At 39.9% G+C, this 12,566-nt stretch overlaps 1 protein-coding gene across 2 annotated transcripts in view; it reads left to right on the forward strand.

Moving 5' to 3' along the window:
• The window catches only part of MID2 (midline 2), a 96,325-nt gene that overhangs the window by 64,487 nt on the left and 19,272 nt on the right, over positions 1-12,566 (forward strand). For both annotated transcript variants that reach the window (XM_025372567.1, XM_025372568.1), the window contains exons 4-5: positions 8,390-8,497; positions 9,893-10,041. In XM_025372567.1, the coding sequence (XP_025228352.1) occupies positions 8,390-8,497; positions 9,893-10,041 (257 nt within the window). The remainder of the gene's footprint in view (positions 1-8,389; positions 8,498-9,892; positions 10,042-12,566) is intronic.

Below are 12,566 nucleotides of genomic sequence, written 5' to 3' on the forward strand. Positions count from 1 at the left end.
TCTGATGAGATAGAAAGGAGGTTTCTGCCTCATTTCACAAAAAATTGTATAGCTATGTACATAAAATACCAGATGAAAAACCTAGGTTATATCTCCCATCTTTTTCTTCCATGTTCTAAACAGTTACGCAGTGGCTCACACGTGTAATCCTAGCACTTTAAGAGGCCAAAGGTGGACGGATCACTTGAAGTCAGGTGTTCGAGACCAGCCTGAGCAACATGATGAAACCTGTCTCTACTAAAAATACAAACATTAGCCGGAAATGGTGGTGCATGCCTATAGCCCCAGCTACTCGGGGGCGGGGAGGGGGGCGGGGACTGAGGCAGGAGAATCGCTTGAACCTGGGAGGTGGAGGTTGTAGTAAGCCGAGATCACGCCACTGCACTCCAGCCTGGACAACAGAGTAAGACTCCATCTAAAAAAATAAGACATAAACAGTTACTTTGCATACAAAGAGACTATTAGGGAGAAACCAACTAAACCTAAGTCTATAAAAGCTGGGTGGCTGTTCCCTGAGGAGAAAGGACTCCAAAATCAACACAGAATTGCCACACGGCATAATGCCATTCTTCAGGCATGTATATGGAGCAGATTGTCCTCACCCTCTGTCTCCATTATTTTTATTAGTTAGACATAGGGTAAAGTACATGCAAAATATATGTGTGTATATATATGTGTGTGAACTGTCTATGCTTTTAAAATATGTTGTATTATGTATTTCTCTACAGGTACTATTTTTTTTTCAAAAGTCAGGAAGGAAACACACAAAATATTTGCAATGGTTAACTCTAGAGATTGTGATTGTCGTGAGAGGCAACTCTAAAGGAAAAAGAAGTATATGTTTGTGAGCACAGCCTCTCTCTCTCTCTCTCTCTCTCTCTCTCTCTCTCTCCCCCCATCTCTCTCCCCCTCTCTCTGTCTCTCTCTCTCTCTCTCTCACACACACACACACACACACACAAACGCACACACAGTGGTTAAAATCATAGACATGAGACAGACTGCCTGGGTGCAAATCCTGGCTCTGATATTTACTAGTTATATGACCCTGGGCAAGTTACATAACCTCTGTTTTCTCAGTTTCTTCTGTAGAATGGGAATGGTAATTAATAATAGTGCCTACCTCATGGGGTTAATGGGAAAAGTAAACAAGTGAAAATACATGAAACAATTAGAATAGTGCCTAACATGTGGTAAGCACTATAAAAGTATTAACTCTTATGTACTCCTCCCACAAGCTGATAGAAAACTTTTCTCTCAGTCTATGTCTATCTGAAGGCCTCCTATAGCATGAGTCCCTGAGCCCAATTCACTAGGATAGTTATACTTCTAGAAATGGCTTGGCTGCCACCTCCCCATCCACACTACTTTTCTAACTTTAACAGCCAATCTCCCAGCCACCTCTACCCTCCTAATCCCTCACCCACTCCCTGGCCAAAAAAAATTACACACCAAAGCTGTACATTGCTTAACTATGTCTCAGTAATTTTTTTGCCTGCTAAACTGTAGTTACTCCAGTGCAGGTGACTAAAAATTCTACTAATAATTTCATATATTCCTTGCTCCTTTAAGTGACCACCCTCCCTCAGATCTAAAGAAACAGCTATAACCAATTTTTTTTAAATCCCTGCTTCATTTAGTCATAGTTACATAAAGCTGGAAGGACCATCTTTGAAATATTGCAGTGTTTACCTTTAGAAAACAAAAAAGAAGATGGTCTCTTCTTCCTCTTCCTTTTATACATTTGAAACTTCCTGATATAACGGCTGTAGTGCTGGTGGTGATCATGATGCTAGTGCTAGTGGTAGTGATGTGCATGTATGTGTGTGCATGTGAGAGAGAGTCGGGGGGGGTGGGAGAGAGAGAGAGAGAGAGAGAGAGAAGGATCCTTAAAGTGTGATCTGGGTTAACACTTTAGCTTTGATGCTGCCACAGCAAATGCTATGTCTGCTTCATACACATTGTGCTTTCTTAAATGCATCATTTTAAGAAAGTAATGAATTCTTTGCAGCTCAGTAAGGTGACAAGGCTGTTCATAACAATTTCTTGATAATTCATCAGATGTCCAATTTACCTCTCACTTTTCCTTCTCATTTCCTTTGCACAGAAAGTGACTACTTATTAAATAAAGCCCAACTCAGCCTCTTTTTTCTGTTATGGAGCTGAGAAGGTGGGATAGTGATCTCCTGAGTGGTCCTGAACAATAACAGGAAGTGGAAAGTGTGTTGTGCCCCCCTCCCAGTTCTTCATGTACTGTGTCTGCCTTCTCTCTTCACCTTGCTCTCAACTAACATGTCAATTAACAATTCTTAAGGTATTACTATAGTGCTAAGATCCTGACATTTTTATCCAAGTACTTTCGGAGACTCAAAATGACAGCACAGCTCTCCATAATATATCTCCAACCCCTGTTTCTAGCCTTATTTCCCTCCATTGCATCTGTCAGGTTGATCTACTTTAACCAAACACATTTTCTATTTCCCTGCTTATGCTTTTGCTCATGCTATTCATGTAATTCATTCTGCCTAAACTTGTCTCCCCTTAAGCTCCATTTCTACCTGCCCAAGTCTTGTTCATCCTTGAAGACCAGCTCAGATACATGAAACTTCATCTAATCCTCTGATTGTCCTTTTCCAAATTTTCTCTTTCCTATGATCTCATACACCTTTGATTGTATTCTATTATGTTACTTGTTTTGCTGGTCCTTAAATTATAATTAGTTGTATTCACACTCATAGTCTCTACTAGACTGTAAGTGCCTTGAAGGCAAAAGCTGAGTCTTTCTCATCATTATATCCCACTCAGGGAAACCCAGCACTATGCTGGATACATGTGGGATATACTGTGGTATGTGGGAGACACTCAGTAAATGTTTGTTGAAATAAAAACTTCTCCAAATGATCTTTAATGGAAAATTTCACAATATTCTGGTGGAAGGGAGATCTATTTGGACAGAAGATTTCAGAGAATAAACTAGGTTGGCATTTACTGTGAAGAGTGGAGAGCACTGAGATGGAGAAGCCAGGGAGGAATTCCCTGCCATATAATAATGATTATTATTATAATTATTGCATTTCACTTGAGTCTGGATATATGGGATCATCTATTTCACATATCTTGTTCCATCTGAACAGGAAATCTCAGTGCCTTCTGAGCTCCTGTGCAATGCTTTATAGTATAGATGGATGCGAGTAAGCTGAGGGGAAAGTGGAAGTGGGGAAGTTATCATGGAAGTGGGGTGGAGGGAAGGCTGATGAACTTTAAACCCAGGAATAAAATACCTGTAGAATGAGCAATGGGAGATCTCCCCTGCCCTCTCCCCACCAAAAATAATCCTAACTATCAAATAAGCTCTCTGAAAGAAGCTAAGGGTAAAAAGATATAGCCCATTTGCATTTCAATACAGAAGAAAAACAATTGCCAAAATGACTTTTTGCAGTTTCTTAAATCTTAGCAACTTATGGCTTTGGTGAACTCCCACCTATTTATTTCCTTGTACTGAACAGTGGTAAAGTCCTTCCAGCAGGGGCATTAGGTGTTTGTATTAAAGATAGGTGGAAATTGGGGAAGACTAGGTCTTACTCTACAGTCAATCTTTGGGCTGGGAGGTAATAGGGTAGGATGGGCAGTTGGAAAGAAATATGCAAGTCAAATTTTTGCTGCCTTAAGAAGAAAGTAAAAGAGCAAAGAGCAGAGAGACTTGCTCTTTAAAGACTTGCTCTTTTAAGACTTGCTCTTAAAAGAGCAAAGACCTGGAGACTTACCAGGGAGCCCGTGTTGCCTAGTGTTTAAGACTTGGAAAATTGAGGCTAAGACTCTTAGTCATAAACATCACAAACTGCCTCCCAAAAGTCTTTTTGGGGTGGGTGGATTTATACAAGTAGGTTGCCAAAATTGACCTAATGGTATTTTCAAGGAGGATAGATTTTTTTTTCCACAGACATAAAGCCATTTAGAGAAAACCACTAACCTGATACAAAGAGCAAATGTCAAAGAGCTAGGGTCTTCCACAAACCAACCAACCAGCCAAGTATGCTTATTAAGGTAACCCAGTTATTTTCAATTAAGCGTTAATAAGCAAGTGAAATACCTCAATGTATTATGTTTTCAAACAAAGAAAATACCAGGGGCTTTCAAATGCCTTCCAAGCAATTTGAGTTGTTTTATTCACATCACGAAGACCGGTTTTCCCTGAAGTATTTCCTGTTCAGAAAACACTTAAGGACCCTGCTCTTCTGTTGTGCTTCTTGACATGAAAAGATTTTAATGTCATTGCTTTACCTTTAGTTTGGAATTTTGCCTCTTCAGTCAACTTTTCACTCTATTAGTTGTGCCTGGTTTTATCTCCCCTGATGTGACTGTCCAAAAAACATTCCTACCCTAGCTCCCTCATTTCACCTTATATTTTCTCTACAAAATACACCCATGGGAGTATATTTTATAATGCTTGGCATTCTTATTTTGATTTTTTACTGTGCTAAATCAGTCAATAAATGTTTGTTGTAAGGCTTTGTACCAGTTATAATGGGAAAGATAAAGTAGTGTAAAATCTTCCCTCAAGGAGCTTGCTGTCTAATTGAAGATATGTAAGCAAATGAGTACTTCTTATATTTGATATTTCCTTTCTGTTTCTGACATTTTCCTTGGCTAGCCCCTGTCCACATCACAATAGCCTCCTAAATAGTCCTCAGGTTTACTATTACCCTCCATCAAATCAGTCCCTGTTCATCTTCTTAAACAAGTTCACTGTGGTACTTCTCGCACCACCTTACCTTTCTTCCCCTCAAAAATACTACTTAACGATACCATATTGCCTAAAAGTGAAGTTCAATCTCATTTGCTTGGCTTGAAATTTCTCTCCTTCACACCTTTTTAATCAAAGTCTTATTCCATCTTTAAGGTTTAATTCAAGTTCCATTTCATCCACGCCTCTTTCCTCCACTTACCCACCAAAAGTAATCTTTCCTTTTAATTTCAGTAGATTATAGTCTATATCACCCATTCAGTATTTAATTTATGCTACCTTGATTGGTTTCTTTTATATGTATATGGCTCTTCCCCATCCAGATTGCAAATTTTTTGAGGGCAGGGCCTTAGCATAATGCTTTGCACAGAAAAGATGCTTGATAGGATGTTTGGTAATGAAGACATGATTTTTCCTGGCTTCAGAGTAGAGGAAGGATTATGAGGATGGAAAGGAAATATTCTGGAGGTAGGGAGATTAATTAAGGAGGTTTGTGCAACAATGGTCCTATCACAATAGGTGATAAGGGCTTCAGCCTATTGGTTCCTTGGCTCAGATCCTCACTATATTAACGAAGAACTTTGTTTGTTTAAGGGTAGTCACGTGAAGCAGTGGGAGTGGAGAAGGAACAAAGAAACCTGTAACTGTTTGCAATCAATTGGTTGTAAACACTACTGCACTTGGACCAGCCACCGAGGAAATTTAGCAAGATTAAAAAGGAAAGGAGGGAAGGACTTTGGGACTCCTGTGAATTTATGTGGGGACAAAGGAGAAGTAGCAGTCAGAGTTTACTGAACCTGAGTAACTGCAATAATGATAGTAGCATTGACACAAAAACAGGAAAATCAGAGGTGGAAGCCAGATCTGGAGAGAAGGCGGTAAGTTTGTTTTTAGACTTACTGAGTTTAGGGTAACTTGAGTAACAAAGTGAACATGTCTAATGAGGAGCAAAAGATACCTTTTGTCGGCCGGGCGCGGTGGCTCAAGCCTGTAATCCCAGCACTTTGGGAGGCCGAGACGGGCGGATCACGAGGTCAGGAGATCGAGACCATCCTGGTTAATATGGTGAAACCCCGTCTCTACTAAAAAGTACAAAAAAAAAACTAGCCGGGCGTGGTGACGGGCGCCTGTAGTCCCAGCTACTTGGGAGGCTGAGGCAGGAGAATGGCGTGAACCCGGGAGGCAGAGCTTGTAGTGAGCTGAGATCTGGCCACTGCACTCCAGCCTGGGCGATAGAGCGAAACTCCGTCTCAAAAAAAAAAAAAAAAAAAAAAGATACCTTTTGTCACATTTAATTCAATCCAACAAATAATTACGGAACATCTACTATGTGCCCGTCATGATACTGGAGATAGATACAGTCACATAAGACAATTCTTGCCCTCCACAACTCGTGATGGAGTGAGGAAGACAGACTAATATGATAAAATATAGGAAATGGTATAATTGAACTATATATAGAGTATGTGAGAATATAAATAGGGGATCAATTGCTCGTGTCCAAGGAAGTGAGAAAAATTACAGAAGCGATGATCTTTGAGAAGGGCCTTAAAAGATAAGTAGAAATGTGTTCAATAAACAGATGGGGAAATGACTTTCCAAGTAAAATAATAGTCTAGGGCAAAGGCACAGGACATGAAAGTGCATGGCATTCTAGGGGAACAACAAGGAGTCTGAAGTGACTAATGAGAAAGGGATGACAGAATAAAGATGGATGATTTGAAAGAGATGATGATTTTCAGAAATTGAAGAAAAGGGTGTTGTTACACTCAGCTGGAGAGCAGCCTATGTGTAAGGTTAAAGATGTAGTCTCTAGTGTTGAACTCTCTCAGCCCAAATCTCATCTCTCCTACTTACTAATTGTGTAACCTTAAGCAAGTCACTTAATCTCTCTGTGCTTAGTTTTCCCCATCTGTCAAATGCAGATAAAGGTACCTACCTCAGGACTGTTTTGAGGACTGAGAGTGCCAATATATGTAAACTAATTAGAGCAATGCTTGGCATATAGTGTTATGTAAAGGCTAGTCCAAGGATTACATTTTCAGAAACAAGGTACTACATCATTGTGTACTACACCAGTAGCCACCTAAAAAAGAAATTATAAATGGCAAGTGTCTAAGTTTCTAGATACTGTAAACAAGGACCCAGAGAAAACTAAATGAATCTCTTAGTCTCAGTTAAAGGAGTTCATGAGCTGGTAAGATATCTGCCTTGGAAACGTAGATCCAATTTAGGGAAAGAGTGAGGTGTCTGAGAAAAAAAAGTAGAATGGCTAGAGTGCCATTCAGAGTAAGTAGAAACCCCCATTGTGGCATTGCCCTAGAAAATGGAAAAAAGCAACATAAGATTGTCACTCACCAACAGACATATTTTATTTCAGTTAAGTAGGAAACAGAAAATTAGCCATCAGGGAGCTTCAAGTATGAGAGAGGGGGTAGTAGGGTCCAGTGACAGGTATTTTGCTTGGGTTGGAGAATTTGGAGGAACCCTCTGAAGAGGGATAGCAATTGGAGATGCAGCCCTACCTTGCTAATGAAGCACATCTAGCCCCTTGAGTTTTGATGCTCTCAAGTAACCCATTGTCTGTTCCTCAGCCTTCTAGAGCTCTGCTCGAGTGATCCTTGAATAGACTCTTGGAATGCTTGTGCTTCCCTGTATGACTGCTCTGTGTACTGCTGAAATGGAACTGAACCTCGCCCGCCCACCCAGCCAGCCCAGGGGTTTCACTTGACAGAACTCGGTTTGAATTCTGGTTTTACCACTTACTAGTTGTGTGATTTTTGAGCAAGTCACTAAAATTCTCTATGCCTCAGTTTCCCCGTCTGTGAAATAGGAATAAACATGGTTCCGATATTGTAAAATAGTTATGATAATTACATGAGATAATTTACCTATGAAGTGCTTGGCAAGTTAAGTACTAAAATGATGTTAGTTCCTTCCTCCTTCCTTTCCTGTTATACTTGGGCAGCCCGCAAATCCCCTGCTCTCATTTTAGCCCCTCCTGGGGGCTCTGGTAGTTTTTTTTTTTTCCAACCCTGACTTTGCAGTAAAGATGTTTTGATGTAGCCAGTATTCCAAAATAGGAAAGGTATTCAGATACTGGACAGCCCAAGGTGAGAAATATCCACTAAAACACGACAACTATGTGAAAAATATATACACATGAATATATGTTTAATGATCTATTTAATGTGAAAAATTACAGGGGAACAAGGAAAACTGAAAACATTTTTGTTAGCACAATATATTGTTGTAATGTTTTCTTAATATTGTGCCTGTGGAGGATACTCTTTTCTTTACATACATAAATCTCCTTACCCTCTTTCCAAAAGAATGGCAGGAGGAAAGGGTACTGGAGTAAAGGGAATTGTTCAGTGGGAATAACATGCCCCCATCTCATCTGTCCTTCTGCCCAGCCTTCCATTAACCATCATGATCTACCAGAGGCCTGGAGAGCTTCCTAACTGTGGTGCTTCAATGCCCTTGCATCATTAATATCATCATCTCTACCCTTCTTCTAGGAGTGGATCTTATGAGGGAGGTATGGAAGAAGTTGTGCATGCTTAGCTGTCAGTCCGAACCTTTTAGAGACAGCAGGGGACAAAGGCAATAATCACTGTGTAATACTCTGAAATTTCTTGGCAGGTGAACACTGCTATGCATGAGGCAAAACTTATGGAAGAATGTGACGAGTTGGTAGAGATCATCCAGCAGAGGAAGCAAATGATCGCTGTCAAAATCAAAGAGACAAAGGTAAAGCACAGCACTTCAGTGAATCCAAGGAAGAGCTGACTTTACAGATATCAAAATTTGATGCAGATGATTCCGGTTTGATCATGAAACCAAGAAGAAATGAGATTATAGGAGGAGAGGCAAAGAAGTGATGTTTGGCCTACTGCTCTGAATCCAGTAAAAACGATGGCCATTCTGGGGTGTTAGAAACGTTCTATATCTTGACCTGGTTTACGTGGGTGTATGTGTTAGGATTTGGGTGCTTTACTGTTGTATGTTATAACTCAATGAAAAGGAAAAAAATAATGGTAGAAATGTGAGTCAGGATTATGGACCACGAATGCCAGGATGAGGACTCTGGGCTTAATCTGAAAAGTGTTGGGCAGCCATTCTAGTTTCTTAGGAAGGGAGAAAGACTGATTGATATGGCAGAGGTATGCAGGGTAGATCAAAACGGGATGATACCAAAGTCAGGGTAGCAAGTTACGAGACTTATGGAATGATGGTTTGTAACAGTTGATAAAGACCTAAACCAGAGTAGTGGCAGCACAAATGGAAGGGAAGAACACAACAGGCATTGCTAGAAAGGAAATGATAAGAAACATTGAACTTTTAAATATAAAAGATGAATGAGAGAGAGGGAAGACTCAGTGAAGACATTCAGGTTTCGAGCCTGGGAACTGAAGAATCATGATCATAAGGGTCAAGTGTGAGCCTCCATATGGCTATATGGTTTTAGGCTTGTTGACTTGCTGGTCAGAGTTAGTGGTTATAAGTTCATGCTGTGTGTATAATGTGAGATGTTTTGAGAGGCTAGAGTGATAACCAATAATTTGTGCCATGCTGAGTGGTTATAGCTTATCCAGGAACTAAAGTTTCCAAGAACACAGATTTGTGAACACACAGGTATGCATAAAGACACTTACAGAAATATATACATAGAACTGTAGATACTCATAAATAAAAAGATGGTACTTTTTAGTAAACACATATGAAAACATATTGACAACATTTTGTTTGTTTACATACAAACAAAACAAAAATGTAAACAATGATAATCTCTGGGTGGTAGTGTTTCTTTTATACTTTTTATTTTCAGAATTTTCTATAATGGGCATGCATTGATTTAGAACCAGAAAAATTAATGTTACTAATACAAAGAGGGGGTAGATAACTGAGAGTATATGACTGTGTTGCGGCCTAAGTATGCAAGCTGTAGACAAGAGAAGGAGGGGTTGGCACAAGAGACACAGTGGGTAGGGTGAGAAGGTGAGTGGTTAGTACAGGGACCATGGAATATTAATAAGCATTATTTTTAGAAGCACTGCAGCATACCTACTTCATGTTGTGTTTTATTGTTTTTAATTAAGCACTGCATGTTTTATCTTATTTTTTTCTTTTACTAATTCCTTAAAGGTTATGAAACTGAGAAAGTTGGCACAGCAGGTTGCTAATTGCCGCCAGTGTCTTGAACGGTCAACAGTCCTCATCAACCAAGCTGAGCATATCCTGAAAGAAAATGACCAGGCACGGTTTCTACAGTCTGCAAAAAATATTGCTGAGAGGTCAGTTCTTTATGTGCTTTTGAAATGCCTGCTCTTGTGAAAAGAGGCCAATCTAAAGTCACTTAAAGTTCAGGCATGTATGTAACAGCTGCCACCTGAAGATTTTACCAGTTAAGTAGTTATTGAGCCTCAGTGGTAAATTACCCTTTGGATTTCTGAACCCTTGTCTCTGTCTCTGCAGCCTATCAGCTCTTTTAAGGCACAGTCAAGTACTAGCCCTAGCTACTGCCATAGCTCCCTGCTGCTCACTCAGTGCATGAGCTTTCTATGATGATGTTGGTATAAGGGTAGAGAAATTTTAGCTATATTGATAGGTATGTGCTCTTCTCAGTCTGCATGCAGTTTCTATTGCTTTCATTTCATTATTCTGCACATAAATCCTTTACGGCAGTAATTTTTAGGCCTTTATTTAATCACTCACCTCTTTCTAAATTAGATGAGAGTCATGAACCTTCTTCCAGAGGAAAAACAATGCATTTAATAAATATACACAGATAATTTTCTATACAATTTCAGAGGACTCACAGATCCTTAGAAGCCCATCCACAGACCAAAAAATCCATGGTCCAAAGTGAAACATTGTTCAGGACGGTCACCAAGACTTCAAGGGGCTGCAGAGGCTCATTAGGCCAGATTTGACCTCCTTATATCTCCTTCTCATTCATTGAAGACCTTGGCTCCAGGATCACAGTATTCCTCCCATTGCCTCTGCCACCATTTTGGGTGACTTCAGCAACAACCACATGGTTGACTCATCTAATGCCTTAGTCATCTAGCTTCTTTAACATCCCCTCCAACAGTGACTGTCACCTCAGAGCTCCATCTCATCCACCCATTTTCATGGACCACATGCTGAACCTCACCATCACTCAGAATTGCACTGAAATCATAACTTAAAACACCCCATTTTTTAACTATAACCTCTACTTAAAAACTTTTTTCTTATTTTTGTTTCGTTTTGTTTGAGACAGAGTCTCACTCTATTGCCCAGGCTGGAGTACAGTGGTGCAATCTTGGCTCACTGCAACCTCCGCCTCCCAGGTTCAACCGATTCTCCTGACTTAGCCTCCCAAGTAGCTGGGATTATAGGCATGCACCACCCTGCCTGGCTAATTTTTGTATTTTTAGTAGAGATGGGGTTTCACCATGTTGGCCAGGCTGATCTCGAATTCCTGGCCTCAAGTAATATGCCTGCCTCAGCCTCCCAAAGTGTTGGAATTATAGGCGTGAGCCACAGCCCCGGCCAAAAATTCTTTTTTTCTTCAAATACACATATACGTCAACTTCATTGAGACTGCTAAGGCCTGACTCCTATACTTTCTTCCTACCCACCAGCTATTTCCTGTCTTTAGCCTATTTAGGATCTGTGATTTCTCACTTCAGATACTCTCTTTTCAATATTCTCAATCCCCTTGCCCCATTGTCCTTTTAACATACCAACCTGATCAAATCCCAACCCTGAATCAGTCCCACTTTTCCCATTCCTATATTTGAGTTGCAGCATGCTACTGGAGAAAATCACATAACCAAAGAGGTCGGTACTACTGCATCACAAATTTATAGCTTCTAAACCTCACCTGGGCCTTCAGTGCTAACCTGAAATCCTTCTGCATTGCTTTGGTCAGCTTTCTTTCTAACTTGTCATCATAATGGCTATCTCAAATCTTTTGTACTTACTTCAAAATTCCAACTCTGCCACTTTTCTGCTTATGCTCGGTAAATGCGCTCTTATTTTACAAAGAACAGTAAGTGTGAAATAATGAATTCAACTTCTCATATCAAGCTGCTGAACACACTTAGGTCCACATCCATTACTTCTGCCTTCCTTCTGATTGAAATGGAAGAGATGTCTCTTCATTTGTGCTTTGGCCAAACACCCTCTTTTTTCCATAGCTTCAATTTATTCCTCTCTGTAGTTGACTTCACATCCATTTTTAACCCACTCATGTCTTTCCTACCTAAAACCAACCACACAGAAAAACGCCATGACTTTCCTCTACTTCATATCCCCTCCAATTATCACCTGTCCCTCTCGTTCCCTGCACAGCAAACTTCCTGAAAGACTTTACATTTCCTCACCCCTAATTTACTCTTCTGAAATATTTAAAATGTATTTATATCCAAGTAATACCTTGTGCATAGTTAAAAAGTAAAATGTTACTGTAAGTCATATTGCAAGAAATAGCAATCTCCTCATTCTCAATGTCTGCTGTCTGATAATATTATTATCAAAAGAGTTCTTACTTTGTACTGGGCATTATTTTAAGCCTTAACAAGTATTAACTCAATCCTAAAAAAAAACTTTATGAGGTAGATACTACTTTTATCTCCATTTTATAAATGAGAGAACGATGTTCAGAGAGGTTAAATGACTTGCTTACAATTGTCCAACTAGTAAGGGGCAGAGGCAAGATTCAAATTTAGGGAGTCTAGTGCCACAGTCTACACTTTTACAACAAAGCCAAGCAATTTCAACTCTATCAGGTGTTTTTATCAGCATGACCTTACATTTCTAAGTAACATCC

The sequence above is a fragment of the Theropithecus gelada genome, chromosome X, assembly GCF_003255815.1.
Source record: "Theropithecus gelada isolate Dixy chromosome X, Tgel_1.0, whole genome shotgun sequence".
NCBI classification, from domain to species: domain Eukaryota; kingdom Metazoa; phylum Chordata; class Mammalia; order Primates; family Cercopithecidae; genus Theropithecus; species Theropithecus gelada.